The sequence below is a fragment of the Falco peregrinus genome, chromosome 2 (genome assembly GCF_023634155.1).
Source record: "Falco peregrinus isolate bFalPer1 chromosome 2, bFalPer1.pri, whole genome shotgun sequence".
NCBI classification, from domain to species: domain Eukaryota; kingdom Metazoa; phylum Chordata; class Aves; order Falconiformes; family Falconidae; genus Falco; species Falco peregrinus.
Genome location: NC_073722.1, coordinates 114,141,410 through 114,161,754, shown reverse-complemented (window position 1 = coordinate 114,161,754; position 20,345 = coordinate 114,141,410). Strand labels below are relative to the sequence as shown.

Below are 20,345 nucleotides of genomic sequence, written 5' to 3'. Positions count from 1 at the left end.
CTGACCTCTTAAAACAGACCCCTGACACCTGAACGCTAACACAGCTTGCCACTACAGTGGTTCAAGTACAGCCTACCTGGTTTCCAGCGGTAAATGGGAGATCTTTGAATTCAAGCATGTCAGGTGCTTTGGGAATTTTGTTGTTGTTGCTTTTGTTTTCTCTAAGTTCTATAAACTTCCATGTATTCTGAAGAAATGATAATGTGTTAACAGAAGAGGTGTTAAGGGGGCGTTCAGACACTTTCCGTGGTGGTGGAAAAGCAAATAGTAGTTTGTGGTGAAATGGTTCGACATAAAATGCCTATTTCCTATTATCGAGGAACAGACAGATAATTGTAAGGTGTGTACTGGTATGAGAACAAAGCAAACTTGTTTTAATGCCACACTCAACCGAGAACATAGAGAATGATGTTAGGAAGCTTTCTGTTGCACAGTCTCTATTTCAGGACAAGGCCAGTCTGTAATTTAAAGGAATTGGGAATGCATTTAGCCAGTTTGTTTGTTATTCCATTAGCCAACAGTTAGGCCAGTGATTTGATCAAGTATGGTTGTTTCTTGTACTGTCCGCAGCCCAAAACAAATCCACGCTTGTCCCTTGGTACTTTCTGGAGAACTGAAAGGAAGAGACTTCTTAAGGATTTTGTGATAGAAAAGCTGCACAGAGATCTTTTAAAGGTGTTTATCTAGACGCTCTTGTTTGTTTTTAAGAAAATACACTGAGTAACATTCTTAACTTCAAGGTTGCAAACTTGGTTTTGGGAATGTTTTTCAGGAAGTGTTGTACTATTTCAGAAACCTTTATATTTGATTATGTTTTTCTGCCAAGGTTTAAAATGAAATACGTAATTTCAAAGGTGGTTTTAATTCAGTGGTCAGCAAATCAAATACTAAATAGTACACTGAACACCTATTCAGCTGAGATAAAATTTGTACACTTTGTGGGGGAAGAGAATTGTAGTTACATTGATCGGAGGGTTCTTCAATACTTTCTAAATTAACGTACTAATCCATCTTTCAGTAGCATGTATTATTAACACGAAAAACTCACCATGTATTTTACTCACTAGTGTGAGTATGGGAACCAGCCCATTAATGGAATCTCCCATTTATTTACTAAGGGCATGAAGACATCTAGCAAGCAAGATGAGGCCTGGATCATGAACCGTCTGATAAAACAGCTCACAGACATGGGCTTCCCTGTGAGTAGTGTTCATAGCTGGCACCTGTGGCTTAGCTTTTGTAGCCTGTAGTTCTGTTCTGACTTTTGGTGTTTTAGACTGTAGCTACAAAAAGTGTCTTCAGTTTCCTCCTCAGGCCAGGAAGGAGTTCTGTTACCGGCATTTAGACATTACTCTTAATTTCAGAAATCGGCCATAAGCTAGTAAGGTGCTCTCTGGGATTGCTCAATGATACGGTTAGCATGATGACCTTTATAGATCTTTTGAAGTTCAGAGTTTCATAACAACAGGCGTTACTGTGAACTTCAGTAATAATTCCACTCTTATTCCCCTTTTCTTACTAAACAGATGAAATTGGAGTATAGCTGGGGCTTCTTTAGAGAAAAGCATGTCTTAGTCATACTTAAGTTGTCCACAGAAAACAGGAAGACATTTAAATGGAACAATCTGATTTGGTCTTGTAGAACTGGCACTTAGTTGACAAACTGAAACTAACTGAATCGTGGGAATTGCTAAAAGCAGAAAAAGATGTGCCCAGACACTGTTTGTGCTGCTGAGTAAATATTAAATTCAGTACTTAAGAGAAATGCATGTTTTCTCAGTTTGTTTTGAAATCATGTAAGCGCGATTACTTTTTCTCTTAACACGATTTGTCTTTTTTGACAGAGAGAGCCAGCGGAAGAGGCCTTGAAGAGCAACAATATGAATCTCGATCAGGCCATGAGTAAGTATCTGTGTAACTAATTATTTGTTTCTTTAAAGCCACACAGGAACCATTCATGATTCTGAGAGTTTGATCTTATCCAGATCAATCGGACAATATTTATTTTCTTCCTTTTGCTTTTGCAAGCAAGATCTACTTCTCTGAACTACTGTTGGCAAATTCACTGTCTTTGCGTCACTTTTTTTCAATATATTTCCCCGTTCTGTGAAGGTGCTCTGCTGGAAAAGAAGGTGGAAATGGACAAGCGTGGAATGGGAGTGACCGACTATAATGGAATGGTCACCAAACCCCTTGGCTGCCGCCCACCACCGATCTCCAAAGAGTCTTCCATGGACCGCCCCACCTTCCTTGACAAGGTAAGTTCAGAAATATGTATGGGGTTTACAGGTCAAAACTGTGCACAGTATAGAAATATTGTAGTTTCCACTGTCTGTTTAGAAAGCTGTAGAGAGAAATGTGATAGATAATTATGTACCGTGTTTTATTCCTTTTCTTCTCTTTTTTTAATCTTGTGGGGAATTTCATCCTTGTGGAAAGGACCGGTGATGTAATTTCCACCTAGAAATAAGCAACAATTATCCCCAGTGTTACACTTGAAAACTAAAGAATCAGTAATGCAATGGAACTAGAAACGGGAAAAACAAAGAAACGGAGCACAGAAAACCTTTCACTCTGTAAGAGTCCTTGCCCACATTAGCGATCAGGCAGGACCAAGGCCAAAATCTTCAAGAATTAGGCTCCTAATTCCTGTTTCAGTTTTGAGCTCCTTCTATCTAGATTTCGGTGAAAGTTCACTACTTAAATAGGACTGAGGAGCTGAGGTATTTTTAAGTCAAAGAGCAGACATGCACAATCATAAAAAGCTTCTCCGATGAGCTTCCTTTTCTGCGATCACGTATGACAAATTTACCAGCACCGTTTAATGACTGAAGAGAAAGCTCCAGAAGTACGTGGTGTTCAAGATTCAAAGTGGCTAAAAAAAAAGTATAGGGAAAAGCGCAGCCAGATCCTCGGTAGGAAACAAGATTTACAACCTGACAGAAAGTCTTACAAAGAGACCTGCCAAATCACTTTGAAATCCCCCCGAAATTTTTTTAATAAGGAAAGAACAATCTTTGGTACCATTTGTTATTCTACGGTTTATTTAAAATGTTCATAAGGATGGGGGGTAGATGGTGGTTTCTGAATGCAGAAATTGGTAGTTTTCAGAAACTGCTGAATCCAATTCCTTTTACATAAGCTGTTTACAGGCTCTGTTTTTAAAAAGTTTCTCAACTCTGAATAATGGTTATCTTTCCAGTCCCTCCACCCTGTGTTCTCTTACATTCTTAACTATAGCATTATCCTTAAAGTTACGGCTTGTGTTGTGATGGGTTCCCAGGTGTTGCGCTAGGAAATGAGCATGGCGCTGTGCTAGGACATCTGATAAATACTCACCTTTTAATGCAACTATTACTATTTCTGCTTTCATACAGTCTAAAAAGCATGCTGAAATTTAGTGCTGGTACGATGCAAACTGTAAAGTTAATTTGACTCATGACAAATGCGTCGTACATAAGTATGGAGTATTTATATTAATAAGGAAAAATTGGCATCTAGATAAAATTTTCTTTATTTATGTTCTTACATATCAAAATTTTTTGTGATAGTTCAACTTCTGCCACAGTGCATTGTAGTCTAATGTCGTGCCAGTTTCCCACAAAGATTATATACTGGAAAACTGCTTTTCTGCTTTTGGCGGGATAATAACATTTGTTCTTTCTGGGCTGTCTATTTATATCGAAGTGATGTGGTATCCATTATGTTTGTTGCTCCCTAAACCAAACCAAACTGATGATGTATTTTCTGCAATGTAAGGCTCAGCCTGGCTCTCCTTCCTTCTTTTTCTCTTCCTGTCTTGTAAAGTTCATTCTTAACTATGGCAAATTGGTATGCTTATGGCAAACTTTAATGAATATGTTAATTGAAAGATCTCTTTCCTGATGAAGATCACAAAATCCATACATGTGTGCCAGTTCACCTTGTCTTTTCTAGGGTAACTGTATCTTGAGCAGTAAAATTACTGCCAGAGAGGTGCATTATGTGCAGCATGATGCATAACTATGGAAACATGTTAACCACAACTATTGAGAAGGCAGTACTAAAGTCATTAATATTCATACAGCAAGTAAAAGCTGTCAGCCTGGGAATAATCTATCACAGTGACTTTGTTATTAACAAAGGGAGTAATCCTAATCTAGATATTTGTTAGTTTATCAGAATGTTGAGCAACTTGTGAAGTGAATTAAATATAGTTTCTAGTCTAATAATAGATAGCTTTTTCCGAAGAAATTCTTTCCAGATTTATGGCTCATGCTACTAGAGCAACTCCTCTTCTCCAAAACTTTTTTTGCCCTTTGAGGTACTATTTCAGAGCACGAGCCTGGAGCTGTCTTGCTTCCTGCTCAGGTCACCCTTGGTTGGTTAACAGGCTCTCAGCACAGCTGCCCAAAGCGCTCCAGCCGATGTTCCCTATTTTACTTATTGTCTTATAACAAGTCGTTATCATTTTGCTTGGCTTTGAGTCATCAGTAAGTTATGTGAGCTTCCTCTTCCTGAAATTGTAGGATGGGTTAGTGTGCTCACTGCTGCCACTCTTCCGCAGCTGATTCTCTCAGCTCACCTGAGCTGAGATTCCCATGAGTTTTCTCCTGCATTTTCTCTGACAGGTAAAGCCAGCACTTACTTATTTTTTTCAACCTTATGTATTTGAGGAGAGAGAATTTCCAGCCCTGACATTTGCTTCTGAACCTACTGAATTCCCTGTTCTCTCTGGATTAGTAGCGCTCTGCGCAACTAAGCTTCACCTTTGAATGTTTGCTTTCACTTGCTCCTCAACACTTGCTCCGATACTCTTCATTCTGTGTTACACTGAGTCAATCTTTGGCACTCAGTGCTTTGTGAATTTATTATTTTTCAGGATGTTATCTTGCCCTGTAGCACCATAAAAGGAGAAGGGCGAAAATCCAATGGCTTCGAGGAAATAAAGATCCAGCCTAGCAGTACCCTGATACGTGATCTCAACCACATTATCTTATACTTGGTGGCGAGCATGCTGTACTTAGGTATCAGGTTTGCTTGAAGATGTTACCTGATGTCTTCTGGAGCCACCAAATTTGTAAGAAAAGCATGTAAGATTTTTTCCTTGAAGTGTCCTTAAAAATACCAGAAATAAGCCAGGAATGCTTCAAAGGAACTTTTCTTGAAAAGTGTAGGGATTTGGTTGGGTACCACACCTGAGTACTGGGGATCAAGTCTGGTGCGTATTCTCACTGCGCCTGTCGAGTGATCTTCTAAGCTCTGAAGAAAAACATGGTGGTTTGCCGATCTGCACTGACCACCTTGGAACTTGGAAAATCTTGAACCACACAGAGGCATCACTTAGTTTTTTAGCATAGTCAGATGCAAGTGTTTTAACTCCTGACCATTGTATTAGACGTATGTGATCAAAAGTCAGGTCAGGTCTCTGAAGAGAAGTAACATCAGCCTGCTTTGGCACTGGCTCAGCTTTTCCTTCTCTGAAGGTTCTGTCAGTTCCACAGCAGACTCGTTTTCCCTCCTGCTCTTCTCCGTCTTTGGGTTTTTTATGCCTTCTCCCATACTGCCAGCAGAGTCCCATCTTCCTTTGCCCTCATGCTGCTTCCAAACTTTCCCCCAAATTATTAAGCATGTAGGAGACTGTGAAATGCTCACCTTGCAGGTTAAGTCTCCTTCTCACTACTCTTATTCACTGATCAGCTCTTCCTTTCTACTGTTGAGAAATTCAGGTCTACAAGCCTTGATGCCTGTTGGCTGCAGTCACATTCTTCCAAAAAACATTCTGACTAGGCATTTTCCTGGTTTCTAATTGGAATGTACTGTATGTTGGGCTTTTTCAAACTTATCCTTCACATTCTGATCCCAGTTGTCTCTGGTGAGTGTAATTGTTTTTTCTTTGCCATAACGAATGGGGGGTTTTTTATCACTATGCTTTCATAGGCCTTGCAATTAGGTGATGACCATCACTAGAATTTTAAGGTTCACTTTAAAATTCTTCTTTCCTCCATCTCTGCTTCCTATGAGCCAAATCAAAATCAAAATTTTGAAACCTCTTTCATATTCCCATGTTTTCAAAATAAAAATATTGTCTATGGTTTTAAGTATTGCATTTCCTGCGAGTTTCTTTTGCCTGTACTAACTCCTGTCAGATTTGAAGAGAACTTACTTTGAGGTGAGATTTTAATACTTCCTCTTTCAGAAGAGTTTTTCCTGTTTTAAGAAGTTATTAATAAGTATTTTCTACTAACTGCTTCTGTAGCAGACTTTATAGAAAGGCCTCTGGCAAATCCATCACTCTCACATCTGTCTGTTGGGACATTTTGATTCATGATGTGGCAGTTGTTGGCAGGTGACTGCCAAAGTGCCCAGAAATCCTCTGCTAAATTGTCCATATCTCACAAGGCTAAAAAATCTTTGAGTAAGGCTGCTTCCATTCTGTCATGTTTGGTACATGAGACTATTGTGAAAGACTTCCAAATGTCTAGAAGTAATGCACTGTTGCGCACCAGTCTGGTGCTTTGCATTGGGTAACTGTAGAAGGAAATACTACTACTGGTAGGATTTTACAGTTGTGTCAAGTTGCTTCAAAAAAGTTAAAAGCAGTGCTGGATCGAGCATGTTTTTGATGATTCAGATGTGTAGGGGGCTTGTTTAATTGATTAACCTGAGGGAGAAATGTAACATAAATTTGTAAGAAAATCACTGAAGAGGAAAGGTTAGGTAGAAAAGACTGTTCTTCAGGAAATAATTATTACAGAAAGGAGCCTGAAAAATAATGGGTCACAAACCATTGTAAGCAGTAAAGGTACCACCTGGTCGAGGTTGAGAATGACTGATGAGTACTTTCTGTTGACAGACTAAAATACTTTGTTGAATGAATTGCTTTTAGTTCCACTTCTAGAGCACAGATCTATGCAGCACAGTGGGCACCTTAGGAGAAGTTCAAATTAAAAAAAAAAAAAAAAATAGATCAAAGTGAAGGTGAACAATGTGATATCAACTTGCTACAAAAGACATTTGCTGCAGTTCAGCCAAGGAACACACTTGTGAAGGTGGCCTGGCAGCATTAGCCCGCCTCTTCTGGAAATTAGTTGTCTGAGTCTTCAGTGTGGCTTGTCCTCCACTGTCCCTTGCACTGCCTATTTCCAAAATGAGAAAAAAAAAAAAAGTCAGTGAGACAAGAGTGGAATAAATTTTGGGGCAGGGAGGGATTGCGTTGGTCTTTCATGGTCAATAAGTCTGTTCACATAGGAAATAATGGCATCTGAAGGAGAGAGCACGCACGAAGCTTGAAATTATTTTCACTTTAAAGGGGGAAGGGTAGAATTGTAAACATATGTCTGTGATCTGAGGAGAAATCCTTGAACCTGTTACTGTCATGCAAGCTGCAGTTGTTTGTGGAGTGTGACTGATGTCCAGCAGAATGTAAAATATCTTGAGCTGCAAGGCCTTGGGGATATCATTAGAAAATTTCAGTGTCCCCCTCAGGATAGTCAGATAGCATGTCAAGTGTCACTTTGCCTGATAGCAAAGAAACTTTTTCTTTGCATCAAAGGAGAGCTGTTGAAAATGCATTTTTCAGGATTAACTTAGAACATAAAATTTACCAAGCGTGCTTGCTGCGTTAGGTCATTTGTTTGGGTATCTGGTTAGCAGACCGTGCTGCTTTTTTAACAGAGATGGTTTATCAGTATCTCACAATCTTCTCGAGGATTGACTTTATTGGCTGAAATAACCTAGCTCCTCACCTATTTAAAACCCTTTCTTTGCAATGAATATATTGCCTGAAAAACACCAGTCCAGCACATTGCAAATTAAAGATTTTTCACTCTGCCTGGTTTTGGAGCTCTACTTTGTACACAGTGTTATTTGATCATGCTAGCCGCAGGCTTCCCAGACATCAAAGCAGTTTGAGATAGAACTTGGTACCCCACTGTAATACTAGCTAGATATCTACCTGTTTGATTGGGGATTATATGATTTATTTTATTTTCTGACTTACTGTTTGCCTCCCATGGGGGCTGCCTTCTGTGCATCGTATCTATGTTAAGCCATGGTTCCTTACAGCCCAGTTATTGGAGGGGGATCCTTATGTCTTCCTAAAATCTGCCTCCTCCTGGGGGATGTTCAGGCAGCACCTTAATCGCTTTCCTAGGAAGGCTATATAGACAGCACTGTCATTATTGGTTGTAAGTGTTTTTGTGTTCATCGGGTACGTTAAGAGCGTAATGTTTCATAGTGGGTAATAATAACTCAGCACTATGTGAATATTAAAGGAGGCTCATATGTCTCAGTTAGGAAAGGGGATTAATGCAAAAATGCGTTTTTAAGAGCAGAGCTATAATGTGGAACCAAATACAGACTGGCGTCAAATAAGCTGACCTGGCCTTTCCCAGGTGCTGGGTTAGCAAAAGCAGCATGTTGTCTGTCTGTGCTCTGCTCTGGAGACTTTACCAGACTAACGGACTTCCCTGAAATGTGCTGGGCCTCTTCCCTTTCCACCTTTCACTCTGGTGGAGAAGAGAGGAGAAAATCTAAGGGGGAAGGCGGCGATGGCCACATGATAGCTCTGCAATCAGTTGCTAGAATCCCTCCTTTCCTTTTGGAGAGGTGGGTGAGGGTGATTGTGCGTTTGTGGATTAAGTGCAACGAAGTAAAGAAAAACAGTACCTTAATCCTATTTCTCTCTTTCTTCTCCCTTCCCTCCATACTTTTCATTCCTTGTTATCCATACCTTTTTTTTTTAATTTTTTTGCTCATCCATGCTCTTTTATATTTCCATGGGACACTCTGTGCGCTGCCTGCCTCTGGGCGCCGCACGCAGCTCACCCTTTCTTTCTCCAATCAGGATGGCGGCCTAGTGGAAGAGCCCACTACTTCACCATTTTTGCCTTCACCAAGCCTGAAGCTCCCCCTTTCAAACAGTGCACTCCCTAATCAGACCCTGGGCGGGATTGCCTCAGGGCTGGGCATGCAAAACTTGAATTCTTCTAGACAGGTAAGGCGGCTGGGGGAGATCCCAAGTTGAATTTCATCTCTTGGACTCGCTGCTAGTGCCCATCGCTTCCCTGGGGAAAACAGTGCTTTAAACTGAAAGTGTGTGCAGCATCTTTGTTCATGTGAAACACCAGCGGAGAAACTACCTTCTGTGTAAGCGTTTCACATTGTAGGACATAAACCAACTGCTTAGTTGTAATTAGCCTGCTAATTACATGCATCCATTGAAAAGAGACTGTAGCGTTACGGATTTATACCACTGAACCCTGATATAGCTGTGCCTTGATTGATGTGAGGTTTTTTTCTTTGAGGCATTGCTAATTGTCACAGACTCTTAAGGCAGAGACATGGCTCTAATTCGTCTTTCCTGGCTGGCATAATTATTCAGTGATGAGATGGGTGAGGAGTGATGGGTGCTTTTTTATTCCTGCTGTCAGTATCAAGACAGCTCATTGCTTTGACAGGTGGTGAAAGGAAACCCTGCTTCTAGTACCTCTGGTCACGTAGAGCAGTACGGCCAGAGGGGTGTTTTGGCCCCTGCATAGAGCATGGTGAAAGGGAAAGACAAGGAAAAGTGGTGGAGGGGAAGATGGATAAACACCAGAGGACTGAGAGGCCGTAAACTACTGTTGATTATGAAAAAGTTACTTTTGCCATATAAATTGGAAGTTCCGGCAAAGATAAGAAATAGCAACACAGAAAAACTGTCTCTCATTCTATGGTGGCTTTTGTTGCATATGCTCTTTGAAAGTTAGGTTCCTGAAGGCAATACTTGTCCAGCACTTAGATCCCATTAAGCATATCTTTCAAAAGTGGAGACTGCACTAATACCATGTCTATTATCAGTAGCTTTGTAAAATGACTAAATATAAAATTTCCTAATTTAAGGATTGCGATGGTTTGAGCTTAATGACTGCATTCTCCTCTCCCTTGCTACAGAAATACAAACATTTTTGGCAAGTACTTTTCATTGTTCATCTTGTGACCATCTAGGGTCATGCATCTATATAAAAGCCACCTTCAGCTTCAGCTACCTTTTGCTCAGGCATCTGTACAAAGATTCAGAGGTTTGGGATGTTTGGTACATGGCAATCTTGCCATGCCTGAATCTAAACCTGACTGTCAGTGTAGTCTGTATGTGCTGGTTTCTTTGTCCATGCCCGTCATAATCACTGAGGATAAAGTCTGCACAGATAAGTAACTTCCAGGTTGTATGTTGAGTGACGTCTTTAAATGCCAATGTCTCTCTCGTCCTGCTGTAGATACCGAGTGGCAATCTGGGTATGTTTGGCAATAGCGGAGCAGCACAAGCCAGGACCATGCAACAGCCGCAGCAACCGCCAGTGCAACCTCTTAATTCATCCCAGCCTAGTCTTCGTGCTCAAGTGCCTCAGTTTCTATCCCCTCAGGTTAGATGACACTTCCACTCGTGAGTTTTCCCTTTCCCTGGAACTCTTCCATACACACTCTCCTCCATATGCGTTCTGTCATGCTCCTGAGGCTTTGCAGCTACTGTTGCCCAGCTGTGTCTGTGTTGATTTATTTACTAGCCTGTAAACATGTTACACAGGTAAGATTGTCTCATATGTCTATTTTGTACATCATCTGTGTGTGCACATTCATGTGTTCCTTTTTGCAAAAGTAGTGTTTGTAGAGAGCTGCGGAGTTTGTTCTCAGCTCTTTTTCTACAAATGAATGGTTGAATATGATTACTAGGATTTGCATTAGAGCCTCTTGTTAAGTTTTTGATAGTTCTAGTAGTATTTTCCAGCTGATGCCTTGTGACACTTACTAATGGCTTATGCAGTTGCCAGCATTAAAAGTAAATGTACAATGTTTAATACACTGCTCTTTCTTAGGTTCAAGCACAGCTTTTGCAGTTTGCAGCAAAAAACATTGGTCTCAGCCCTGCACAGTTAACCTCGCCAATTAATAATCCTCAGCATATGACGATGTTGAACCAGCTCTATCAGCTGCAGCTGGTAAGTTAAAAGACATGGCAAATATGCCTTCAGTTCTGATTTAGAGCTTGAAGATAAAATAAGAGAATGGCTAACTAAAATTTTAAATGGGTGTGACAGATCTCTAGAACAGATGCTGATTTCTTTGGTAGTGCTTCTTCATAAGGAAACAAAATCATGTGTTTTGCCTCAGGCTTTATAAATAGTTATTTGTGAAATAATTATCATTTACAGCTGATCAGTGGAACTAAGAAATCGGTTGTCTTTCTACTGGTATGAGTAACATAGTATATTTTCAAACAGCACTGATCTGTGTATTACATGCCAGTGTATGCAACTGATTGACTAGCTGGGAGATTTGTGTTGCAACATAATGAGAGAGAAATCTTGGCAGGGCTGGTCACCTGAGTTACCCAGAGAACTCGCTTTGGTTGCCTCGCTAAATAATGAAGTGTAGGGTGAATTTCCTATAATTAATGGAATGTATATTAAACAATCATGTGATGAGAACTACTTGTTTTTTAGAAGTTGTGTACTTTTGCTGTATTTGCAAATTCTACGCATGTGTGTGTGTATGAAAATATTTAATTAGATCTTAAGAATATTTTAAAAAGAGGTACTGCTAACAGTAAATCAGTATTTGCTAGGGTTAAACATAATATTGAGGATGACAATGTAGTTTCGTTGCTGATCTTAATGTGCTAGTCAAACTCTCATTAGCAGCAGTGATACTATTGTTTCTTTCTGCTTATGTTTCCTAGTTTTGAGGAGTACAGCACTGACCTCATGCCATGGTACTAATTGAACAGTACCCAGCTACTTGAACAGAAATCCTTTGGGTTTTAAATTCACATGTTTCAGAGAAACACCTTGAAAAAAATAAATTACTGTCTGGTTAACCACATTAGATTTGTGGCTTTTTTCTGCAATAAAGCAGCACAACTGATTAAATACAAAGTGTTGTCAGAACTCAAAATGGCCAAGCCAAAAATAACTGTTTGTATGTATCCTGTTTTTATAATGTTATAAACTTCTATTTACATTTTTGCTTTTTTAAATATATATAACATATATATTAAATAATATATAACAGTTTTTTAATATATATGTATATAAATGTACAGAAAATATTTTCAGAAAAAAAAACCCGGTTCCTTCCTTTAACAACCACTTAATGCTCACAAACTTACTCATCAGATTTTTTATTGATGTCTTTAGTTTAAGATAAAACAAAAAAAAACCCCAAACACTGGACTTAGAAGATACGTTTGTAACAAGATTGTTACTTTTGCTTCCTTGACTGTTTTCAGAAAACTCCAATGTTTGTTTTTTTCATTTAATAGTGTACCAGAGTTCAAGCAAGTTTGTTTGGCTTACTGTATATGTTAGGACCTCTGACCTCGCATTTCTGTCCCCTAGGCGTACCAACGTTTACAAATCCAGCAGCAGATGTTACAGGCTCAGCGTAATGTTTCCGGACCCATGAGACAACAGGAGCAGCAAGTAGGTTTGCCTGCCAGTTCAATCTCACCATTAGTGTTCGGTTTCAATAGCTTAAAGAGATTGTGCTACATTATACCAAAGCAGCCAAAGCATCCTTAGACACAATAATCAGTGCATGGCTTGAGTACTGAAAAGGAAAGACTGCTAGAGCAATAAAGCTATTTCACAACATTCATTTGTTGGAGGAAAGCTCTTCAACCCTTAATACAGTCAATTTTTATTTGTAAAGAAATCTATTGTGTTATTTCACCGTAGAGAAAGGCACAAGAAGTCTAATGTCTTTTTGTTCAATTGAGCATTTATTGATTCTTTTTCTTGCCAGGTTGCACGTACAATCAATAACATGCAGCAGCAGATCCAGCAGCACCAGCGCCAGCTGGCACAGGCCCTGCTTATGAAGCAGCAGCCGCCCCCTCCACATCTATCTTTGCACCCCTCTGCAGGCAAATCAGCCATGGATAGCTTTTCACCCCATCCCCAGGCTCCCGGCCTACCTGACCTGCAGACCAAAGAGCAACAGTCTTCACCGAACACCTTTGCTCCTTACCCTCTTGGTAAGTGTCCTTCATTAAAGCAGTTCCGTATGGAAAAGAAAGAGGGAGTATATTTTGTTAATTCAGCATCTAAATCTTTTGCTCCACAGTATGGCAAATACAGAAATAACGATACATTTAGTAAATAAAGCTGAAGTGCCAAAACAAAATTGTGGTACCGCATGCCTGCCTGGTGGTTGTTCAGGCAAGCTGTATCTGCTGACCTGTGCTCTGCCCACAAATACCAGAACAGAAGATCTGCTTAATTAACTATCTACATATGTTGCTATTTGTGAACTAAATATAAATTAACAGTGTCACGTTGTAAAATACACCAATGTCATATTGCTAAATGGGAATGTCATCTGGAAGGTATGCAAAGTCATCTTTCCGCTCTCATCAGTGTTGGTAAGGTGTCAGGTTTGGTCACGGTATTTCAAGAAAGATGCAGATCAGTTTGAAGGAATGCAGCAAGAGTGCTGTGCAGATGATTAGATGTTTCAAAAACATGGCTGCTACGGGGAAAAAATGGAATCCTCTGCTCACTTTAGTCTAAAGACTTAAGAGACATGGTAATCTTCAAAAATGTAAAAGAGTGCTACAAAGACGTTTTCTAGCATGTGGCGAATGCTGAGGGGTAATGAACTTCTGTTGCATAAAAGGAGATCCAGTTAAACATTAAGGATCACCACTTCGCTGTAAGCAGAGTAGAGTACTGGAATAAATCATCTGGGAAGTTTCTGAAATCTTCACTGGTCATTCTGTGGTAGGTTAGCCATAGATATGTCAAATATGACTGATGTCAAAATAATTGATTTGGCCTTGAGACAGGGTGAACAGAACAATCTTTCAGACCTGTTTTCTGTGTGATTGTTTGATGTATGCTACAGACTTCATTTATGACATAAAGGAATTAATTCAATCTCTTTGTGACTCTGTCTGTGCTATGTACAATGGAATTGCCAAGCTTTATCTACCGTGCAGCAGTTAAGAACGTAATTCTGACTGCTGTGGTGAGCTGTTATAGTGGGGAGCATCCAAAGGCAAAAGAATTATGAATTAAAGGCCTAAGTCTAAGAGGTTCTTATATCATATCTCAGCTTCCTGTCATCTGCTAACATTCAGGATAATATATCAAAAAGGACCCAGGTTCATGTCACAAAGCATGTCAAAATTATTCCTTAAATACAGTCTGAGTGCTTTTGTTCTGTGTATACAAAATATATGCTCAAATAGTACAGTACCTGCTCTGATGAATAACTGCTGTTTGTATGGCTTTTTAATTAGTTGCTTTGTTTCAGATTTTTAAAATGTTGCTAGCAAAATAAAATGGCAGACATGGTAGTGTGCTGGTGAGATGTTAGGAGTACCTTGGTTTAGCAATGGAATGCTGCAAATTCTTCACTGGTTTAAACATAGCGTTCCAGTGCATTCTTTCAGAATACCTTTTCTGAGACAAGTGAAAAGTAAAGTACTACTACAAGTAGAAATACTGACAGCTTTAAAATATTACTCCTGCTTTTTTTCCTCCTCCCTTTTAGCAAAGTTTTAACATTTTCTGAATTAATGGGAGTTATATTGGTGTTCGTATAATAGCAGAAGTTCTTGATAGTGGGTTGAAAATGTGCATAGTAAATGACTACACATACATACACATGTATGAGAATCAGTATTTAATAATCCCCTTAGCTGGATTTTTAAACACATCTTTTAATCCTCCAGTATATTACCGATATCTAATGACCTATCTCCCCTTAGCTGGACTGAACTCGAACATGAATGTAAATAACATGGACATTACTGGTGGTTTGTCAGTGAAGGACACTTCTCAGTCCCAGTCTCGCCTTCCTCAGTGGACACACCCCAACTCAATGGATAATCTGTCCAGTGCTGCTTCTTCGCTTGACCAGAACTCCAGCAAGCACGGTATGTTGCGTTTAATCTCTGTGTCAGTCTGGCTTTTTGAGACTTGAGTCATATTTCAGTTGTAATTATTTTTTTCTTGTTACTATTTTCGGTAAGTGCTCATAAATGGTTGGTACAGAGTGCCCTTTGAGACTGTGATATTTTTAAAATGATTTCTGCAGTCATATTCAGCAATGCATCGAAGTGCTAGCAGCTATCATTTCCTACATGCAATGTAGGAATGTTTTTTTTCATTTGCTGATTTTTGTTGCTCAGAACATGGAGTTCAAGTAAAATAAGCCATTAGTTTTGGCAAAACAAGTCCCACAGTCTTCCCCTTACTCCAGATCTGCATACCTTCAATCCAAAAAAACTTTACATTGGCTTTCTCCCACAGTTTTTCCAAGGTCATCAACTTTTCACAGCCAGTCCTGTAAAAAGGCGCAATGGATTACTTAATTACCCACCCTGGGAGTTAGGAGCACAGACTTCATATTTTTCCAAAAGTGGTTGCTAATCTGTTTGAACACCTTTATCCCTAACGCCTCCAGTATCCTGAGTCGTTTATTCCTTTATTTCCTGTACCAAGTTTATTCTGTTAGAACATGGTGCTCTGTTAACTTTATTGTATCCTGGATTTTGTTATGAGTGGCATGAATTATTTCTTTTACAATAGTATTTTTTTCTGCAAGTAGCTGAACTGTTTATGCCAAATTGTTGTTTGGTAGTTTGTAGGAACATGAGAATGGCCATTTCAAATCATCCATCCCATCAGCAGTGAATACCTAGAGAAAGATGGGAAGAGGGTTTGCCTACAGTTTGCCTATATTCCTTAGTATGTCTCAGCAAATTCTTATTTACTGTCAGTGTAATGATTTGAATTCCTTAGTCTCTTTTTGGCAGTAATGTAATGTGAATTTCTTTAACTTCAGTGTCTAGATCACACCAGCGGTGTATCTCACAGCTGAAATGCCTAGTAAGGCTTCCAAGGCTTTTAAGCCTTGCTTACTGTGTTTATATTTTAATTTTCTTTTTTATGTTTGTAATACAGAAAGAAAAAAAGAAAGTAATGACATAATGCGGGGACTGATGAAATTCCATACCCAAAATTGGTCCCACTCCTAAACAAAGCCTTTCCATTTCATTCATTACAGGTGCTATACCTGGAGGTTTAAGTATTGGTCCTCCGGGAAAGTCCTCCATTGATGACTCTTATGGCCGGTATGATCTGATTCAAAACAGTGAATCGCCCGCCAGTCCACCTGTAGCTGTTCCTCACAGCTGGTCACGTGCCAAAACCGATAGTGATAAAATTTCCAATGGCTCCAGCATAAACTGGCCACCAGGTAACAAAATACAAAGCATTTGTGTTTAACTGATGTCCTTCAAACATATTGTTGGGTTTATTTATTGAATCCTCATGCCTTCTGATACACAGGCACTTTGGAGAATTATGACTTTATATACTTGTCTTTTTATTATATTTGAAACAGAATTTCATCCAGGAGTGCCATGGAAAGGACTGCAGAATATTGATCCTGAAAATGACCCCGATGTTACTCCTGGAAGTGTTCCAACTGGGCCTACCATAAACACCACGATACAGGATGTTAATCGCTATCTTCTCAAGAGTGGAGGTAAACACACAAATTACTTTCACATCTGTGTGTATTTTCTTTTTCTTTCCAAAAAAGTTGACTTTATATATCATGGATTTATTAATTCTTGCATGTAATCCCAATCTAATGATGCTTCTGCTCTGAACTTTCACTGAATATCCAGAAATACTTGATTTAACTATGGGACTAAGAAGTTTCTGGTTTTCCATGGGAATGTAAATATTTTTATTTTGGAAAAGGCTGTGAGATGTAATAGTAATACAAACTTCTGTGGTCACTGGAAGTTTTTGTAACCTATAACACTTTGTGTTGAACAAGATGTCACTCTCCATACTCACCACCCTCTTTACATACACTTTGTGAAATACTCAAAAAACACAATACAGAATTCCCACAGTTGTTGCTGAAGCAGCAGGCTTCTGTCATACTAATTAATGGCAGCTTTGTTAGAAGATACATCAGCAAACTAAATTAGAGCAGTTTTGTCCCCAAAACCATCAAAGAAAAGAAAAAATAGGGGACCCTATTTCCCAGTGCCATTTTCATTCCTTTTGTCTTGTTGGCTCCTTCTGGCGGTCTTACTTCAGGATGAAAAGGGTAGTCTCTAAAACAATAACCCTTTGGGATTTTGCTACTTGTTAACTAGATGTACTGAAAGTGAATCAGGAGAAAGGTGGCTTGGTTTAATTGTGATCGGCATGCCGAAATAGGTTGTCCGTGCTCTGTTAGAGCGCACTGATGTGCACAGGAATAGTATAACCAGGCTGTCAAGAAGGGACCCGTCAGGATTAAAAACATGAGTTTGGTTCTAGTAGTTACATCGGTGGTATCTGCGTAGACTGTAAATCAGAACTGTCTTTGAAACGGGTTTCCAGCTCTGAGCTTGTTAACTCAAATGAAGGGATGTGAAACAAGGGAAGAGAGGCAGGGGCTTCCAGTGCCCTGAATGATTTTAGTTCTCTCACCCAAAAGCAATCTTGATTTAAGCTGAAACATGCAGTATTTGTGTGCATGGGTAATGTCGAATTAACTTTTAATGACCCAAATGTACTACCAGGGCCAGGCAACCCAGATGGTTTGGAGTTAGAAAAGTATAAAGACTGAAGAGTATAAAGTCACAGTTCAGATATAGTGCACCCAAGAAATACTCCTTCTAGGCTGAAAGGCCACCCCTACAGAGCTATCATCTATACTTGTAAGCTAGACAATACCTTCTAAGGTCTTCTTTCTTTATAGAAGGAAAGTATACGCTAGCTCTGTTGGTGTATAATCTGTCTGTGGAGTGAAGAAATAATTACACTATTTAGGGTCAGTACAGATAAACTTTGCAGAAGTAAACAGTCCCTCAAGAGCTAAAACCTTCTGAGAAGCGGTGACTGTTGGGGTGTGTGCTTCCTTTCCTCATTAGCTTTTTAGCTTGTTAATAATTAATTTTAATTTAAAAATGTCATTGCTGGATCTGTTTCTTTATGCTTGTATAACTGAGGTGTTTGCTCCTAGGTAAAATGATCTGTTATTGTCAGTGCCTTTCCATATGAGGTTGGGGCTGTCACGACATGCTGCCAGGAAAAGACTTGTAACACTGCAGCGTGAAGTACACACGTATTAGCAGAGCTCATCTCCGTTTAGAGGGCTACGCCGCGGTGTGCACCGTCCTCGCACTGTACACACAAAACCTAAGCTTTTGGGTTGATTTTTGTTTTACCCTGTCTGCAAATGAAGCTTTGCAGGGTCAGCTGCTGTGAGCTGAAAGTCTTAAGTCACGTGGAATTGGGAACAGTTCAGCTCTGTGGCCTTTCAATCTGATACAATTCCTCATCCCTGCCTGGGGAATAGATTATTTCCAGAGAAGGCCCTGATAGAGAGTTGTTTTGTTTGAGACTGATGTCTGTGGTGGTGTCCTTTGGAGCACAGTGAGTCTGGATAAAGTAAAGTTTGGTTGGTTGCTGTTCCAGTTGGAAATACAACCTGTGGGGTTTTTTGAGCTCTGAGGGATTGAGATTGTCCCTTTACTTCCTCCCTTCTACCTCAGCACAGGGCCGCTTCCTAAAGAACTCGCGTATTTTTATTAGTTGGTTAAAGATGCTTCAGTATCACCTATGTACGTCAGGAATGATAAGTCACCTAGGATACACACTTAATTTTGTTGGTGGCTAGAGAGAGTACTTCCAGCTCTTCTGGTCTTTATAACGAAGATATTTTATTTTATGTTCAGTTTCTTTCATTTGCTGCCAGTAAGGAAATTGTATGTATGCTTAGATAGCTCCTCAGATTGTAAATGATTTACCAAGATGGTTTCAAGCTATTTCATTTAATGTTATCAGTTTAAGAAGAGATTGCTAAAATATATCCTTGCTTTACTGAAAGTCTGCAAAAATCTAAAGATGTGTGTGGGCATCAGGATGTAGGAGAAATGCTTGCCTCGAGTAATTTAGGACAAATCACCCATGGTAAGAGGTTAGTTTATCATACACATCTATGCTCATCTACAGTTGCCATTGCTTAAGTCAGCTGGCAGAGCACCTTAATAAATGAAGCCTGTTCCTTGAGTCTAAACAGTTTAACACTGATTTTTTGAGAGTCATGTATCTTAAAGGGAATGCAGAATTTATCTTCTGCACAGGCACTAGTACATTTGCCAATGTGCCAGCTTTCCTCTACTAAAGACTTCTGCTTCACTTCATCATGCTTTCTATAACATTTCATTCCTAGAGTTCAGAGACCAGGCTGATTAAGGAAAATGCCTTGCATGGTTTGTATTTGCACATAATAGATTTGCTTATGTCACACCAAACATCATTATGCCCATCTTTCTTAGTTGCTTCTCTGCTGGTTCTGCAGGGTCATCCCCAACATCATCTCAGAATGCCACGCTGCCTTCATCGAGTGCCTGGCCGCTTAGTGCCTCCGGCTACAGTAGCTCTTTCAGCAGCATTGCATCTGCACCTAGCATTGCAGGTACGAAAAATGGCCTTTCTACTTTTGCATCCTTCTGCATTCTGAGAAAAGGCCCTAGAAAGCGCTCTCCCAGTTATTACAGTAATGCTACTATAGACAGAAGCGTATTTTCTTAGTACTGTGCTAGGTAGGCAGCTCTCCTGGTAGCTCTTCAGTGGTGAGCATTGGATGGTATGCCTGGAACTGTGCTAAGGAAAAATGTATTTATTCCACTTGGTGCCACATGTCACTCTGAATTGGCATCGAGATTTCTTAATGACTATTTCCGTTGCAACTTTGAGGAGGAATATTGTCTAGGAATTCAGTAAAAACACCCCTACTAGACCCTTCCAGTAAGAGCTGATACGAAATCGTTAATAAACTCACTGTTAAAAGTGAACCATCTTCAGCTGAGGAAAAAGTTTAGTAGTACCTCAAGGAAGTACTCTGCATGGCTCTGGAGGGGTTTGGGGCTCTTTAATGTCTTTTAATAGTCAGTCCGAAGTCTGATGCTTCCTTATAAGGGTGAGCTTGTAGACATTCTAAATAATTAACCCATTCTTTTCATGAGCTATAAATTCCAGAGCACGTCTCTGCAAATCGTGGAAACTGCTTGTGAACTACCTACCTAAATATCCAGTATGTCCCATTATAAAAATGCATTGGGGCTTTTGTGTGGATTGTATTAGCATTTTCATATATAATCAATGAAAACCCTCCACTCCTTTGGATAAAGGAAGGTGCAACCTCCAGGTCATGCTGCAGAATGCAAAACAAACAGGGCTTGTTTGAAATGTTTTATGCCAGTGAAAGGGAAAGAAAGGAATGGCTTGCTTTTCTGTTATCTGCCATGCATTTCTGCTTTATTTGCTTTTTATTTTTTTGCAGTGTCATCTAATCTTTGTGTTAAC

The 20,345-nt window shown here is 39.6% G+C and overlaps 1 protein-coding gene across 1 annotated transcript in view; it reads left to right on the top strand.

Annotated features, from left to right (window-relative positions):
* Positions 1-20,345, top strand: part of TNRC6C (trinucleotide repeat containing adaptor 6C) — a 219,528-nt gene that overhangs the window by 188,558 nt on the left and 10,625 nt on the right. The window contains 12 exon segments of the mRNA XM_055795203.1: positions 1,119-1,199; positions 1,845-1,902; positions 2,113-2,258; positions 8,828-8,977; positions 10,239-10,385; positions 10,836-10,958; positions 12,357-12,440; positions 12,763-12,994; positions 14,732-14,899; positions 16,033-16,224; positions 16,372-16,515; positions 19,339-19,455. Coding sequence (XP_055651178.1) covers positions 1,119-1,199; positions 1,845-1,902; positions 2,113-2,258; positions 8,828-8,977; positions 10,239-10,385; positions 10,836-10,958; positions 12,357-12,440; positions 12,763-12,994; positions 14,732-14,899; positions 16,033-16,224; positions 16,372-16,515; positions 19,339-19,455 — 1,642 coding nt within the window.